General features: G+C 41.0%; 1 protein-coding gene across 16 annotated transcripts in view; it reads left to right on the forward strand.

Moving 5' to 3' along the window:
* LOC131540449 (male-specific lethal 3 homolog) overlaps window positions 1-18,610 on the forward strand; it is a 223,412-nt gene that overhangs the window by 13,820 nt on the left and 190,982 nt on the right. For all 16 annotated transcript variants that reach the window (XR_009271275.1, XR_009271278.1, XR_009271276.1 and 13 more), the window contains exons 6-7: window positions 13,092-13,220; window positions 13,394-13,554. Coding sequence is in view for 11 of the 16 variants with exons in the window: in XM_058775266.1 (XP_058631249.1) it covers window positions 13,092-13,220; window positions 13,394-13,554 (290 nt within the window). In the remaining 5 variants the exon portion in view is untranslated. The remainder of the gene's footprint in view (window positions 1-13,091; window positions 13,221-13,393; window positions 13,555-18,610) is intronic.

The raw sequence follows: 18,610 nt of genomic DNA on the forward strand, positions 1-18,610 counted from the left end.
TTCATTACACACAGACTGATATATTTCAAATGTTTATTTCTTTTAATTTTGATGATTAGAGCTTACAGCTCATGAAAGTCAAAAATCAGTATCTCAAAATATTAGAATATTACTTAAGACCAATACAAAGAAAGGATTTTTAGAAATTTTGGCCAACTGAAAAGTATGAAAATGAAAAGTATGAGCATGTACAGCACTCAATACTTAGTTGGGGCTCCTTTTGCCTGAATTACTGCAGCAATGCGGCGTGGCATGGAGTCGATCAGTCTGTGGCACTGCTCAGGTGTTATGAGAGCCCAGGTTGCTCTGATAGTGGCCTTCAGCTCATCTGCATTGTTGGGTCTGGTGTCTCTCATCTTCCTCTTGACAATACCCCATAGATTCTCTATGGGGTTCAGGTCAGGCGAGTTTGCTGGCCAATCAAGCACAGTAACACTATGGTCATTGAACCAGCTTTTGGTACCTTTGGCAGTGTGGGCAGGTGCCAAGTCCTGCTGGAAAATGAAATCAGCATCTCCATAAAGCTTGTCAACAGAAGGAAGCATGAAGTGCTCTAAAATTTCCTGGTAGATGGCTGCGTTGACTGTGGACATCAGAAAACACAGTGGACCAACACCAGCAGATGACATGGCAGCCCAAATCATCACAGACTGTGGAAACTTCACACTGGACTTCAAGCAACATGGATTCTGTGCCTCTACTCTTCCTTCAGACTCTGGGACCTTGATTTCCAAATGAAATGTAAAATTTACTTTCATCTGAAAAGAGGACTTTGGACCACTGAGCAACAGTCCAGTTCTTTTCTCCACAGCCCAGGTAAGATGCTTCTGACGTTGTCTCTGGTTCAGAAGTGGCTTGGTAGCCCTTTTCCTGAAGACGTCTGAGCGTGGTGACTCTTGATGCACTGACTCCAGCTTCAGTTCTCTCCTTGTGAAGCTCTCCCAAGTGTTTGAATCGGCTTTGCTTGACTTGTATTCTCAAGCTTGCGGTCATCCCTGTTGCTTGTGCACCTTTTCCTACCCAAATTCTTCCTTCCAGTCAACTTTGCATTTAATATGCTTTGATACAGCACTCTGTAAACAGCCACACCTTTCAGTAATGACCCTCTGTGACTTACCCTCTTTGTGGAGGCTGTCAATGTTCTTCTTCTGGATCATTGCCAAGTCAGCAGTCTTCCCCATTATTGTGGTTTCAAAGAACAAGAGATACCCAGAATTTATACTGTAGGGATGGTCATTTATTCAAACTCAAATGTAAGTATTCTAATATTTTGAGATACTGATTTTTGACTTTCATGAGCTGTAAGCTCTAATCATCAAAATTAAAAGAAATAAACATTTGAAATATATCAGTCTGTGTGTAATGAATGAATATAATATACAAGTTTCACTTTTTGAATGGAATTAGTGAAATAAATCAACTTTTTGATGATATTCTAATTATATGACCAGCACCTGTAGATGCTTAGAAATTCATGAAACTCAACACACATCAGTATTAATCATAGTTTGACGCTGGAAAAACTCATAAAAGGGCGTGGAGGAGGCGCTCTATAGTGCCACCTTTTGACACAAGTTGGGGGGGTTAGTTTTAGCTATAGTCACCAAACTCAGTATTTCAAGTCAAGTCACCTTTATTTATATAGCTCTTTTTACAACACTGATTGTGTCAAATCAGCTTTACAGTATTAAAAAGGAAAATAGTGTGTCAATGCAAAAGGACAATAGTTATCCAGCTCAGTTCAGTTTAAATAGTATCTGTGCAATCAAGTCGACTATATCGCTGGAAATTAACCCTCTGGGGTCGACAAACGCGGATACGCGTTTTGAGGCAGATTTTCCTGATGAGGCCGAAATGAGCTTGAATTACTCTGCCATTTTTGATCGTACAGATAAGAGCAATACACCATTCGAATCTGTAAGGGGTCTACTTTTATTTGTATACACTCGTAAGAACAACTAAACTTTGTGCTTTTGAAGAATAAAGAAAACAAACAGGGTGCGCTCTCTGTCTTCGTCTCCGCGAACTGCTTTTTGAAACACGTCACTAAAATGAACTGTGCCAGAAGACGCGCTGAGAGGAAAAAGCTTTGTTTACCTCCCAAACAGAACGCGAGCGCAGCTGGAGCCGGTGGAGGAGGAGATATTTTATACAGAGTAAGTAATGTTTCTTATTGGCATTTGATAATGTGTTGTTGTGACAAAGTTGAACTTTTCCCAAACTATAACTCCAGAATAAAATGTGTGAAATCGAGTGCAACATTTTGAAATATGATAGGCAACCTTTCATTGCATTTAAATGTTGCACGACATGAGGATAGTTATATGTTCTATAAACAATGATATAAAAGTAATGTCTAAGAAAGTTTAGACCAATCTTTACTGTGAAGTAGCCTACTCTGTTTGCAAATACCTGCTCAAACATGTTTATAATAAGCTTAACAATACTAATTTAGTTTCTCAGTTATAAAATGATGTTTTTGTATTGTATGATACTTATATGGTGCTTTATTTATTTTGAATAGTAACAATATGTAGGCCTATATATTATTATAAATATAATGTACTGTTTTTGCTGTACTTTGGATCAAATAAATGAGCTGAAGACACTTCTTAAAAAAAACAACAAAAAAAACATTATAAATCTTACTGTTTAAATAATTTGACTGGTAGTGTATGTATTGTCACCATGTTTGCTTTGTCTTTGTCCGTTCGTTGTGTTGCTCACGTCTGGTTTGTGTTTTCTCATGCAGTTTCTGCTGTCTCCTGTTTTCCTGGGTTCCAGTTTCCTGCCACTGTTTTGGATATTGCACCCATGATGTCTTGACTCTTCTGTTGTTTATTTGTTTGTTTGTTCCTAATAAACTGTTATTTTATGTGATCGTTATATGTATACACATTTATTTTTTCCTCACATTCTTTCTTGTAGCAATTCCCTCTGTCACATACCTGACTCAATGGCTCATTATGGAGCTCATTATGCGGGCCTTTGTCTTCTCAGGTGTGAGTCACAGGATAGTTCACGCCCTCTCGCATAGAGGCTTTCCACTGAAAAAGTGACTTAAAAAATTTAAATCAATATATTGTTTTCTCTGAATGAGTGAGTTAGATTATTTTCAGATCATTTTGAAGCAAATATTCTAGGCTACAAGATCCAGTTCTCAAAAGTCTTGTGAACAAATCTTTTGAATGTGTTTTATGGCCTTATTTCAGTTACTTTAAAATTGTAGTTTCTTTCTAACCACGCATTAACGTTGTTTTCCCAAAAACACAATCACGTACGTACATGCTGCTCACATATTATTGTAGCTCAGTTTGTGCTTTAGCCATTAAAATGTTTATAAGCAACTGAAAAAAGCACAAATGTCAGGGCATGTCAAAACTTCTCTGGGGCCCCAAAACACCCTCAGACCCCAGAGGGTTAAGTGTCCCCAACTAAGCAAGCCAGTAAAGATTGGTCTAAACATTCTTAGACACTAATTTTATATTGTCTAAACATTACTTTTATATCGTACTGTTTATAAAACATAAAACCATCCTCATGCCATGTAACATTTATAGTGGGAGAAAACGTTACTTGATCCCCTGCTGATTTTGTACATTTGCCCATTGCCAAGAAATGATCAGTCTATAATTTTAAAGGTAGCTTTATTTGAACAGTGAGAGACCGAATATCAACAAAACAATAATAATAATAATAATAATAATAAAAAAAAAAAAAAAACATTTAAAAAAAGTTATAAATTGATTTGCATTTTGCATTTAGACCAAAGAGCTGTCCAAGGATGTCAGGGACAAGATTGTAGACCTACACAAAGCTGGAATGGGCTACAAGACCATCGCCAACAGCTTGGCGAGAAGGTGACAACAGTTTCTTCGCAAATGGAAGAAACGCAAAATAACTCTAAAATAATCTCCCTCGGTTTGGGGCTCCATGCAAGATCTCACCTCGTGGAGGTTCAGTGATCACGAGAACGGTGAGGAATCAGCCCAGAACTACACGGGAGGATCTCAAGGCAACTGGAACCATAGTCACCTAGAAAACAATTGGTAACACACTACGCCATGAAGGACTGAAACCCTGCAGCGCCCGCAAGGTCCCCCTGCTCAAGAAAGCACATGTACAGGCCCGTCTGAAATTTGCCAATGAACATCTGAATGATTCCGAGGAGAACTGGGTGAAAGTGTTGTGGTCAGATGAGACCAAAATCAAGCTCTTTGGCATCAACTCAACTCGCCGTGTTTGGAGGGGGAGGAATGCTGCCTATGACCCCAATAACACCATCCTCACCATCAAACACGGAGGTGGAAACATTATGCTTTAGGGGTGTATTTCTGCAAGGGGACAGGACAACAGCACCGCATCAAAGGGACAATGGACGGGCCCATGTACCCTCAGGGCCAGGGCATTGAAGCCAGCCAGGGCATTGAAAATGGGTCGTGGATGGCTATTCCAGCAGGATAATGACCCAAAACACACGACCATGGCAACAAAGGAGTGGCTCAAGAAGAAGCACATTAAGGTCCTTTAGTGGCCTAGCCAGTCTCCAGACCTTAATCCCATAGAAAATCTGTGGAGGGAGCTGAAGGTTCGAGTTGCTAAACGTCAGCCTCGAAACCTTAATGACTTGGAGAGGATCTGCAAAGAGGAGTGGCACAAAATCCCTCCTGAGATGTGTGCAAACCTGGTGGCCAACTACAAGAAACGTCTGACCTCTGTGATTGCCAACAAAGGTTTTGCCACTAAGTCATGTTTTGCGAATGGGTCAAATACTTACTTCACTCATTAAAATGCATATCAATTTATAACTTTTTTGGAAATGTATTTTTCTGGATTTTTTTTGTTGTTATTCTGTCTATCACCGTTCAAATAAACCTACCATTAAAATTATAGACTGATCATTTTTGGATTTCTTGTCCAAGATGGCGCCGCTCATGGCAGCCTCTGAGGCATCGTCCGCAGTTGTATTTATGTTTTTGTTTGTCCTGTCTTTTAGTTATATCCCTGCAATCCGTTTCACCAGAGACAAATTGCTGGACATTCGGCAGTACACATGTAGCGGCGCTGTTCAGATGCTTCAGGACGCGCAGACTGGGGAAGCAAGCCAGCGCGCTCATGAAGCTCAGACAGCGCGGATTTCGTACAGCACTGCCTAGCATCTATCTGGCGAGTCTTGGCTCTCTACCTAACAAAACCGACGAAATCCTTCTGCTCTGCCGGACAAATAAGGATTTCTCACACTCAGCTGCTCTGTGTTTCACAGAAACCTGGCTGAACAACGCCATTCCAGACAGCGCATTAAGTCTGCCAAGCTTTCAGCTGTTTAGAGCGGACTGTGACACAGAATCAATGGGGAAATCACATAGCGGCGGGATATGCTTTTACATCGAGAGGTGGTATACAGTTGTAACAGTGTTAAAGAAGATGTGCTGTTCAGATCTAGAAGTGCTCTTTATTAACTACAAGCCTTTCTACTTGCTGCGGGAGTTTTGCTCGTTCATTCTTGTGAGTGTTTACATTCCACCGCAAGCGCACGTGAGCTCAGATTTACAGAAACTAGCTGATCTGATCACAGACACAGAACAACAACACCCGGACTCTGCTTTAATCATTCTCGGGGACTTTAATAAAGCCAATGTCTCCCATGAACTGCCAAAATACAGACAGCACATCACATGTCCCACCGGAGATAGTAATATATTGGATCACTGTTACAAAGCAATAAAAGATGCATATTAGTCTGTCCCACAGGCAGCGTTAGGACTCTCTGATCACTGTTTGGTTCATCTTATACCAACCTACAGGCAGAAACTGAAATCAGCTAAACCTGTTTTAAGGACTGTTAAAAGATGGACTAATGAAGCAGAGCGGGATTTACAAACCTGTTTCTTTCTCACTGATTGGAGTGTTTTTGATGGTGCTGCCACCGATCTGGACGAGCTCACAGAGACTGTAACATCTTATATCAGTTTCTGTGAAGATATGTGCATTCCTACCAGGACTCATTTAACCTACAACAACGACAAACTGTGGTTCACTGCAAGACTCAGACAGCTCCGTCAGGCCAAAGAAGATGCTTACAGGAAGGGGGACTAGTCTTGTATAAACAGGCCAGATACACACTGGAAAAGGAGATCAGAGTGGCAAAGAGGAATTATTCTGAAAAAATAAGGATTCAGTTCTCTTCCAGTGACTCGGCATCAGTGTGGAAATGTCTGAAAGAGATCACCAACTACAAGACACCATTCCCCAGCACTGTGGAGAATCAACAACTGGCAGATGATCTGAATGAGTTCTACTGCAGGTTTGAAAAAACACCCCACACCTGCCCTGAACACACCTCCACGCAACCATTAACACCTCCAGCAACCCCCCTCTCCCCCACACCTGCAATTCAGATCAGCGAAGATGTGGTGCGCCAGGTCTTCTGGAAGCAGAAAAGGAAAAAAAGCACCAGGCCCAGATTGTGTTACACCAGTCTGTCTGAAATCATGTGCTGACCAGCTGGCCCCCATCTTCACACAGATCTTCAACAGATCACTGGAGCTGTCCGAAGTCCCTCCATGCTTCAAATGCTCCACCATCATCCCCATCCCAAAGAAATCCAAAATTACAGGACTAAAACTTTGTTTAAATGTTCGCCGGTTCCCGCCTCCTCCTTCCCGATCTACGAACTGTGTTACATTGGTGCCGAAACCCGGGAGGAAGGAGGGACATGCTGTCAGAAGAGCCCTCGCCGCTGAGGGAGATTGCGGTGCTGACGAGGTCGGGCAGCACGAAGGAGCAAAGACTGCCAGTGGCTGCCCGAGGCGGTGGTGCTGGAGCAATGGAAGAACAGGTGGGATGGAAGGCTCGCTGCCGTGCTCCGGGGTCGAGGAGGGGTGGCTGCCGTCCAAGAGGGAGCGGAGGAGTCGGCGCCGTTCGCCAGGAGGCCGGAGCCTGCTGCCATCCGCCATGTTTGGGGAGGAGCAGGGAACGGGGGACTCGCTACTGGCTGCCCTCGAGGAGGAGCAGAGCCGTTCACCAAAGAGGTCCAGTACCATCGCATGGCACCGCGAGTGAAAGCCTGGTTGAGGACCGAGCGGCAGTGTGTCTGGGAACCGGACCGAGAATTTTTTATTTTTTTTCCTCTCTTCCCTCTCTCGTCTCTGTCTCTCCTCATCCTTCCGTCTCCTTTTCTCTTGCCTCGTCTGTCCTTACCCCCAGGTGCGCGCGGCCGCCGTGATCGGCTCCCAGGGAGGGAGGGAGTAGGCGCAGTCTCGGGAGTACCCCGGCCTGCGAGGCGATGGGGGTATGTGGCGAGTGGGCGGGGCCGAGAGCCGTGGGAACGGAGGCGAGGCGGTGGAGTTGATGATAATGGCGACACCTGCGCCACTCGCCGTTCTCGAGTCCCACGGAGGAGCTCCGGAAGGATAAAAGGAGGAGTGACGACAGTGGAAGACGAGAGAGGACCAGGCCTGGACTTTTATTTTGTATTTTATGTGCGGCAGTCGTCCGTGAGGGGCTGCTGCTTTACTTTTATGTTTGTTTATTTTATTAAAACTTTGTTTAAATGTTCGCCGGTTCCCGCCTCCTTCTTCCCGATCTACAAACTGTGTTACAACGGTCATTCCAAACCTTCTCCTGCCCAAATTAACTCAGCTCTCCGTGCCCACCTCCGTCTGTCAGTGGATCAGCAGCTTTCTGACAGACAGGCAGCAGCTAGCGAGACTGGGAAAATACACATCCAGCACCCGCATAATCAGCACTGGAGCTCCTCAGGGCTGCGTTCTCTCCCCACTGCTATTCTTTCTGTACACCAACGACTGCACATCTAAAGACCCCTCTGTCGAGCTCCTGAAGTTTGCAGATGACACCACACTTATCGGCCTCATTCAGGATGGTGATGAGTCTGCTTACAGACAGGAGGTTAAGGAGCTGGCTGTCTGGTGCAGTCTTAACAACCTGGAGCTCAACACACTCAGAACAGTGGAGATGATCGTGGACTTCAGGAGAAACCCCCCTGAACTCCCCCCACTCACCATCATGAACAGCACTGCAACGACAGTGGAGTCATTCAGGTTCCTGGGCACCACAATTTCTCAGGACTGAAGTGGGACATTCACATAGACTCCATTGTTAAAAAGGCCCAGCAGAGGTTGTACTTCCTTCCCCAGCTGAGGAAGTTCAACCTGCCACAGGAGCTGCTGAAACAGTTCTACTCCGCCATTATTGAATCCGTCCTCTGCACTTCAATAACTGTCTGGTTCAGCTCAGCTACCAAATCTGACCTCAGAAGACTACAGAGGATAGTCCGGACTGCTGAGCGACTCATTGGTACAACCCTCCCTACTCTTCAAGAACTGTACTTATCCAGAGTGAGGAAAAGGGCTGGCAAAATCACTCTGGACCCCTCACATCCAGCACACTCCCTCTTTGAACTGTTGCCGTCTGGTTGACGCTACAGAGCTCTGAGCACCAGAATGGCCAGGCACAGGAACAGTTTCTTCCCTCAGGCAATCCATCTCATGAACACCTGACAATAATTGTGGAACACACACTATTTATACACTTATACACTTATTTATCTAACACGCATACTTAGTCTACATTTCAATTTGCACGTAATATACCTGTACATACAACTGTCTATTGTTATATACCTGTACATACAATTGTCAATTTGTATATTTTTATTCCTTATTTACTTGTTCTATTTTTTTAATTCTTCCTTTTATTATGTGTTTTTTGTTCTGTCGCTGTCACTCTGTTGCACTATGGAATCTTCTGTCACGAAAACAAATTCCTCGTATGTGTAAACATACCTGGCAATAAAAGCTGATTCTGATCATTTCTTTGTCAGTGGGCAAACGTACAAAATCAGCAGGGGATCAAATACATTTTTTTCCCACTGTAGATGCAATGAAAGGTTGCCTATCATATTTCAAAGTGTTGCACTCAACACAAACTCCAACTAGTAAATGCGTTCAAGTTTGTCACAACACATTATTTAATATCAATAAGAAACATTGCTTACTGAGCATAAATGATCTCCTCTGCTGGCTCAAGTCACGCTCGCGTTCTGTTTGTGAGGTAAATAAAGTGTTAGAAGATATTAAGCAGACAGTCTACTAATACTCTAATGACTGCTAGTTGACATGTAGTTGCAAAGTTACTTCTAGTTAGTAGAATGTCTAAAGTAGACTATCAAAATAAAGTGTTACCAAAACAGGACCTGTCGTTGGTTTCATACGGATTACTTTATCACAGAATATTTGTTTTCGGTAAGACTTACTTTATTTAAAAGTAGACTTGTCAAGCTTTCTATAGACATTTTTCTCATGTCTGTGTGTCAAGTATTTGCGGAGTTTTTAGTTCGTTTTAGTGACACGTTTCAGAGAGATATTTACGGAGACTGAGATGACTGAAAGTGCACCCTGTGTATTTTCTTTATTTTACAAAAGCACAAAGTTTTGTTGATATGGTGAGCATGCACAAATAAAAATAGACCCTTTACAGATTCAAGTGATGTATTACTTTTATGTGTCCAATCAAAAGTGACAGAGCAGTTTAAGTTCTTTTCTCTGTCATCTGGAAAATATGCAAGTGCTCCCACTGGCATCTTTGCCGGCCCCAGGCAGTTAAAACATTTCAAAATACAACTGCATTGTTTTGCATTTTGTGATTAAAAGACAAATGTTTTGTAATTGAAAATTTCTTAAAGGTGCCATGTAATAAAAAACTGTATTTACCTTGGCATAGTTAAAGGTCCCGTGGCATGAAAATTTCACTTTATGAGGTTTTTTAACATTAATATGAGTTCCCCTAGCCTGCCTATGGTCCCCCAGTGGCTAGAAATGGCGATAGGTGTAAACCGAGCCCTGGGTCTCCTGCTTCGCCTTTGAGAAAATGAAAGCTCATATGGCCCAATCTGGAATCTTCCCTTTATGTCGTCATACGGGGAAAGGTTACCTCCCCTTTCTCTGCTTTGCCCACCCATGAGAAAATGAGCTACTACCGTGCAAGGCGAGCGCAATATTTTTTTTTCCTCGAGAGACATCATGGCTTGCAAACAAGCAAAGCATGATAGTTGCTCATTGTTTGGATTTACAAATGAACACCAAAGTATTTTTTTAGTTCCTTCATCTGAGCCTATGGCTAGCATTAGCTACACGATAATAACTGTAACAGCATACATAAACAAACCAACTAAAGTACCGTATCCAGACACAATATTTTAAACTAACCATTCGGAGACGTCCTGCTTTAGCCGCTGAGTTGCAACTTCTTCATCCGGTGCTTCTCCATCCGGATCAGATTCTGGGTCAAACTGAAAAGCTTGAATGACTGCGTGTCTATGAGCCATTGCGATACGTCCACTGTCAACATTAGCGCATGGTAGCGCCAGCTGGTTAAGGCCACACACCCACCCTCCACCTTGCCCCGCCTCTCTCGTCCTTAAAGCTACAGACACAGGAATGGCACGTCCTAAGGAAAGCTCATTGTGGGACTGGCTCATAGTGGCTGAAATTCTGCACCAAGGCTGAATTTCGGGAAACAGACTTCAGATACAGTATTAGGGATCACGTAGGCCTATATAAAAGCATCCAAAAAGCAGCATGTCATGGGACCTTTAAATAATAACAGTTATGTACATGGAAATGATATAACGTGAGCCTCAAACACCATAGTTTACTCCTCCTTATGTAAATCTTGTGAATAAAAAAGACCACTGAAAAATAGGCGAATCAGAACATAACACCGACTGTGATGTAACAGTCGGGATCACTACACCCCCAACATTTGCAAAACATCTACCCGCCCATGTTCTAGGCCAGCCGCCAGCCTAACCTACACAGCCGAATCATCAGAAGTTCTGCAGGTATTGTAAAGAAGCAAGCAAGGACAACAGCGAAAATGGTAGATCATGGAAATAAATGTTATGTTCCAGGCTGTGCAGGGGATGTGAAGTGCAGGGATGGGTTGGTGTCTGTATTCAGAAAGGCACGGAAAGCAAATAACGCATTCTAATAAAATAACGTGAGCCACTAAAGGGACATGGTTAGCTTGTTAGCAGTAGTCTGTTGCATTACAGTACATAAGATTGCACTTACCTCATAAACAGAGCAAGGAGAGATGACTGAGGATGATGGCAAAAGATTTACAGATCTTGAGCACCACTGACAAGCATCTGATCTTGTAAAATGCATTGTAAGTACTGCCGCTCCATAGTATAAACAGAGTACGTGCAATCGTGAATCTCGAAAGCGAAAGTGAAACTATAACGCGATCGACTGATTGTTCAAAAGCAGTTTCAATACCCCACGTATTAATAGCGGCTCCCTGATGCCCGCATTTTATATACAGTATAATTACCCGACGATATACCATATTGTCCCGAATATAAGACGACCCTGATTATAAGACGACCCCCCTTTTTCCAGATGTACCTTTTGGAAAAAGGCTTTTTGAAAACCAAATCTTTTTAAATTTTTGTTTTGAAAGTATGGTAAATACTGGTAAAATGTACCAACAATGACATTAAAAAATATACACTTTTTGATATACCATTGAAATAACATTTTAGGCTATCCATCTCATAGTAGCCTACCAAAATTTTATTATCAGTAGAAGTGAAATCGTATTGTAGTCTTCAAATCTGGGTACTGTCTTATGTTTTAAAATCACTTACAGAGGAAGTTTGTTCCCATCAGGCTAACATGACAGTCACAACTCATGCCCCTGTAAGCTTTTCTTTTTCTTTTGTTTTCACTGGCGATCTTTACAGCACACATTACATTACATATTTCATAGCACACTCGTTTTATGCGTTTTTGGCGCCACCTATTGTTGTGGGTGTATTACTGACATGTCAAAATCTAGACCCCGAATATAAGACGACTGCGTTTTTTCAGATGTATTTCCAAGAAAAAAACATTGTCTTATATTCGGGTCAATATGGTAACTGCGAGAGAAAGTATTGAAATATATATTTTCCTCCCTGTGTTTCCTTCCTGCTGTGAGCTACTGAAATGAGCTGCACTGTGACACAGCCAATCAGAGCAGAGCTCATTATTATTCACCAATAACAAACCATTTCATTCTAGGGAGAAATCCTAGGCTTGTAAATGCACATGCAAAACTGTTTCTGGAGATTTTTTGCCCTTACCTAAGCCACATACCTTCTATGTAGACATCGGAGAACAATTTAAAATACTGTATCAATGCATTCTATGGCACCTTTAAAAATAGTATTAAAATATTGTCTCATTCTAGTGAACGAATTATCTGTATTTTGTCTCATTTAAAGAGTTAAGTTTATTGTCACACCCCTAGTGTCAACGAGCGTGATATAGCTCATAATTGTGAGTGTATGATTATAGCTTTCATTCTTCAGGTCAATCATGTATTCATGAAATAAAATCAATTTGAATAAGGAAAGCAATAACTTTGCTATAGTATCCTTTCAAATGTTTAAGTTGCCACAGTCATTGCATGCTTTGCATGTGCTGCCCCCCAGTCCCCCGCCCCACCCCCGGAAAAAAGTTTAGGCTCAGGATTTTTTTTTGCCTTAACCCCTGTACTTGTGTAAGTAGTCCATTGAAGTCACAATTTATTTATTTTTGACAACTAATTGCGCAGCTCTAGTCTAGTAATTATTAGGATAAAATGATCAGTTCTACAAAAACCATAGGTGATTTAGACTAGACTGACAAAATAATTATTTGGACAGCACAATTGAAGACACCTAGTGTAATGGCATTTGCTGAAGGAAGAATCATTGCGCCATTTTTTTAAAAATTTTTGACAGGAATGAAAATGAGGTTTGGAGGATAGAAGTACGGTGCATTCAATGGTTTGTACTTTTCAAAAACTCAGTTGTTCAGCTGACAAAATGTCTTTCCTCAAGCCTTTTAGTAGACGACAACTCCTTTGATTTCCATTTAATCTGCATAGATTTCAGTATTCAACCCTGACTAAGGTCCATTGCCTTATTTGTATCAACATTCACATTTTTTATCTGAATGTGCTTGACTTAAAAAAACAAAACAAAACAAAAAACAGGAAATTCCACGTATGGTTTATAAACTTAATACTATACTTTTACACAGAGGGAAGAGCAGGAGCCGCAGACCAAAAGGGAGAGTGAAGACAAGAGCATCACTGTAAACATTGACATCCCTGATGTTCTCAAGAAGAAGCTGGAGGATGACTGTTACTATATCAACAAAAGAAAGAAGGTACGCATGCAATTACATACTTTTTTGGTAATATATACATCATCGCTTCTCTCCTGCTCTAAGCACATATTTACTTTGGTTTGTTCATTGCATAATTTCTCCTTTAGTCTCCTTTAGTGGCATTGTGTAATGCTTACAAAAATGATGATTTCATTTTGTTTCATTGACAACAGCTGGTGAAGCTTCCATGCCTGATGAATATAGTAAACATTCTGGAGTCCTATGTGAAGCACTTCACCCTAAATGCAGCTTTCTCAGCTAATGAGCGCTGTCGGCACCCTCAGAGCTCCACGCAGACTAATATGAGTCCACACTATATGCCACCTGAGAGGAAGTAAGTTGTAACCAAAATTATTTTCTTATAAAGCTTTTTTTATTTGGCTTCCCCACAACCCTACACATAGGATTTGTAACATGAATGGGCATGGCTACTGGTTAGGGCCGCAACAAACGATTATTTTGATAATCGATTAATCTAATGATTAATAGACTAATCGTCAATTTCACTGATTAATCAGTAGACTTTGATTCAGCTTTTGCAATGTTAAAATATTGAGTTGTACATATTCTAACAAATAAATAAATGTAAAGTTGTAATTCTAACTAAAATGGCTGTCTGTGGCCTAATGGTTAGAGAGTCAGACTTGAAACCAGGTTCAAATCTCGGTACCGACAGGGATTGTTGGTGGGGGGAGTGAATGTACAGCACTCTCTTTCACCTTCAATACCATGACTGAGGTGAGACTCTTGAGCAAGGAACCCACAACTGCTCCCCAGGCGCCGTAGCAAAAATGGCTGCCCACTGTTCCGGGTGTGTGTTCACAGTGTGTGTGTGTGTGTGTGTGTGTTTTGTTCACTACTCACTGCTGTCTGTGTGCACTTGGATGGGTGAAATGCAGAGCACAAATTCCAAGTATGGGACACCATACTTGGTCACACTTCCTTTCCTTTCCTTTCCTTTCCTTTCCTAAAAGCAGATTTTCATGTTTAATACTGTAAATCTGCTTGATTTAAGGCTATCTATTGCATAAAGTGCTATATAAATAAACATGACGTGACTGGACTTTACTAGAGTACCGAACTGCAGAACTTGTGCAAACATCCACATCGTTGTAACCAGATAAACCAATTTAAATGGAAAACAAATATTCTCATATTATGTAATCTGTAACATGCATACAGGCACATCCACTACTGCGGAGATGAGTCAGTGTCGCCGACTTCATCTCTTAAACCAAAAACAAAAAAAGCGCTAGTTTATCAATTAATTATTAAAACGTTAATGCAGCCTCCTTATTGTTTTTCCCTGACACATTCATAATCGTTACTTCCACGGTGTGCTAAGTAAAGTCACCTTTATGGGTCGTGATTCGAACACGGGACGCACGAAGCGCAACTGCGCTGTATGTCGGTGCGCTGCCCACAAGGCTATTGGCGCCGACATAGCGCTTTTAACAATACAGATTGTGTCAAAGCAATTTTCCAATATCAAAATAGAAAAATAGTGTCAATAATGTAAAATGACAAGATTAAGCACTCAATTTTCAGTTAAAGGCATTTCATTATTTAATTCAGTGATGTCATTGTCCAGCTCAGTTCAATTTAAATAGTATCTGTACAATCAAGTCAACGATATCGCTGGAAATGAAGTGTCCCCAATAGGGCTGCTCGATTAAGGCAAAAATCATAATCACGATTATTTTTTTGGTCAATATTGTAATCACAATTATTTAACATGGTTATGAATGGGCCATATGACCAAAACTTTATAAGAGTTATTTATTTAAAGATTAAAAGATAAAGTGATATAGGCTGTATTAAATATATATTTTCTGTAAATAAGTTTGCTATGACATCTACATTTTAGAGACCAGAGAAATGTCACAATTCTCAATGCCACAGCAGAGTATTAGGGTAACTGATATTAGTAACAAACAAACAAAAAAGTCCTCAAAATGATTGAAAATAATTAAACTGTCAGTAATAAAAAAGCAAAGGACAAAAGCAATAGAATAAAAAGATTCAAATGCAACAAACTATGCTTACATTTTTTTATACAAGTCTCAAGTATTCAGTTAATAGAAATGAATAATCAAATGTAAAATAAAACGGCATAGTCAGAGTAAGAATTAAACTTTCTTTGTTTCTTATTAAAGCTACAAAAATCTTTCACTCAAGAGCAGTATGTGATTTTTGAATTTGTCTTTTGTCTTTTGATTTAATATTAAGCACACAGTCACAGCGGGAATATAGCCCGCTGTCACTTTAAGAGCCGCACGGATCCGATTTACTGTTACACATGTATTTTCATTCTCAACTGTTATTTATTATGTTGTTACATTTATTATGTTGCTGACGAAGGTTTACGTGAATAATCAGTAAGCGCCGCATTTTGACACATTTTTGCGTGTATTTGACCATTTAGGTGCGCAGCTTGACCTAAAGTTGACTTTACATGATGTCCGTCTTCTGTTCAGTCTCTGAGCGCAGGCACAGAAATCCTTCTGAGGACGCGCATGTTCTCTTTAGCACTTTTAAAAACATAACGTAAATAAATCTAAGCACATCCCATTTTGCAAAAGTCAAGTTAACGTTACATGATTTTACTGACTTGCACGTGCAATTGGGCTTTTATGGAGGAACGAATGCGCACCGCTGGAAAGGGGGGTGGAATGGGGCGCAATAATCGTTTTATCTCGATTATTGTATTTTCGTAATCGTTGGGAGGCCAAAATCGAAACTGTTTTTCGATTAATTGCACAGCCCTAGTCCACAACTAAGCAAGCCAGAGGTGACAGCGGCAAGGAACCAAAACTCCATCGGTGACCGAATGTAGAAAAAAAACCTTGGGAGAAACCAGGCTCAGTCGGGGGGCCAGTTCTCCTCTGCCCAGACGATACCAGCAGTTCAATTCCAACTGCAGCAATGTCAGATTGTGTAAAGGACTCATCTGGTTCCCGTGGTCTTATCCTGTTGGCCGTCTAGGTGACGAGGTCTTCACTGGGGATCTGTCTCTGGGGCTCATCTAGGTGTCCTGGTCTACGCTGACGTTCAGGGCTGTAGAGGTCATCTCTAGATGCTGATTCACCATCTGATCTGGATACGGACTGGATCCGGGTGACTGCAGTGACCATCTGATCTGGATACGGACTGGATCGGGTCGCTATGGTGACCTTGGAATAAGAAAAAAAACTGACTAATATTAGCGTAGATGCCATTCGTCTTACGATGTAACAAGTACATCGGGTGTCATGGGAAGTGTTTCCGGTTCCAGTTGACCTAATTAATGCAACCTAACAATCCTTTAACGGATTTGAATATTAGAAGCGTATTAGTGTGTTATGTGTAAGCCAGATTAAAGAGATGGGTCTTTAATCTAGATTTAAACTGACAGAGTGTGTCTGCCTCCCGAACAGTGTTAGGCAGATTGTTCCAGAGTTTGGGCTCTATATAGGAAAAGGATCTGCCGGCCGCAGTTTATTTTGATATTCTAGGTATTATCAAATGGCCAGAGTTTTGAGAACGCAGCAGACGTGGAGGACTATAGTGCAATGAATTAACATTTCTTCATTTGAAATTGAGAGCATGGGTCTCAATTTAGATATTTTTAAGATGAAAAAATGCAGTTTTACAAATGCTAGAAACATGGCTGTCAAAGGAAAGATTGCTATCAAATAGCACACCTAGGTTCCTGACTGATGAAGAATTTACAGAGCAGCCATCAAGTGTTCTAGGTTATTACATGTGGGGGTTTTATGTCCGATAATTAACACCTCTGTTTTTTCAGAATTTGGCAGTAAGAAATTACTCATCCAGTTTTTTATATCGACTATGCATTCCGTTAGTTTCTCAATTTGGTGTCTCACCGGGCCGCGAATAAATATAGAGCTCAGTATCATCAGCATAACAATGAAAGCTTAACACCGTGTTTCCTGATGATATTTCCCAAGGGTAACATGTAAAGCGTGAAAAGTAATGGCTCTAGTACTGAGCCTTGAGGTACTCCATACTGCACTTGTGATCGATATGATACCTCTTCATTCACTGCTACAAATTGATGGCGTTCAGATAAGTACGATATGAACCATGCTAATGCACTTCCACTAATGCCAACAAAGTTTTCTAGTCTATTCAAAAGAACGTTGTGATCGAACACAGCACTCAGATCCAGTAGCACTAATAGAGAGATACAACCATGATCCGATCATAAGAGCAGGTCATTTGTAACTCTAATGAGAGCCTCAGTACTATGAAAAGGTCTAAATCCTGACCGGAAATCATCACAGCTATAATTTTTCTCTAAGAAGGAATATAATTGTGAGGATACTACCTTTTCTATTATCTTTGACAGAAAAGGGAGATTCGAGATTGGTCTGTAATTAACTAGATCTTTAGGGTCAAGTTGTGTTTTTTTAATGAGAGGCTTAATAACAGCCAATTTGAAGGTTTTGGGGACATATCCTAATGACAATGACGAATTAATAATAGCCAAAAGAGGATCTATGACTGTGGTAAGCTTTATGTGTCAGCACTTATTAGGCAATGTAGGCAATGTAGGCAATTAACCCAATTAACCCTCTGGGGTCGACAAATGCGACGGCGCGTTTTGTGGCATCTTCTCCTGATAACGCCGAAAAGAACTTAAATTACACTTTCAGTTTTGATCGTACAGATAAGAGCAATACATCAGTCGAATCTGTAAAGGGTCTACTTTTATTTGTATACACTCATAATAACAACAAAACGCTGTGCTTTTGTAGAATAAAGAAAATAATCAGGGTGCATTCTCTGCCGTCTCTGTCTCCTCTCTTCACAGACACATAAATAAAACAACCTGAATCTCAGTGAATATTTGCCTCAAATACATGATACATATATGTATAGAAAGCTTGAAATGTCTACTTTTAAATGAACAAATTCAAGTCGAAAACAAATATGTTTTTATGTAATCCATATGAAAGTAAGGAGTGGTACGGTTTCTTCTGTATCACCTCATTACAGCTAATGTGATCCCACCTCGCATTGAGCGCGCTGTTCATATGGAAATTAACTGAGGTGAGCCAGGTAATCATGTACACGCCCCCGAGAAATGGAATAAAACGTCAAGCTTCATCAGAATTACTTACTTTTTCTGTGCGTTTGGATGATGGCATGCTACATGGGTGAAGAAGCACTTTGGATGGTTCTGGACAGCGACGAAGAGTTTACTTTCTCCTCAGAGGAAGAACGCAACTCAGATGACGAACGTTTGCATTTTGAAGAACGTCTGTACCCAGCAGAGGATATAATTCCTGACGAGTAAGCCTTTTATTCTGACCTTCATGATTTAAAATGTTGCTCGGCTATATATATATATATATATATATATATATATATATATCTCACATACA

Source organism: Onychostoma macrolepis, chromosome 01, assembly GCF_012432095.1.
Source record: "Onychostoma macrolepis isolate SWU-2019 chromosome 01, ASM1243209v1, whole genome shotgun sequence".
Classification (NCBI taxonomy): Eukaryota; Metazoa; Chordata; class Actinopteri; order Cypriniformes; family Cyprinidae; genus Onychostoma; species Onychostoma macrolepis.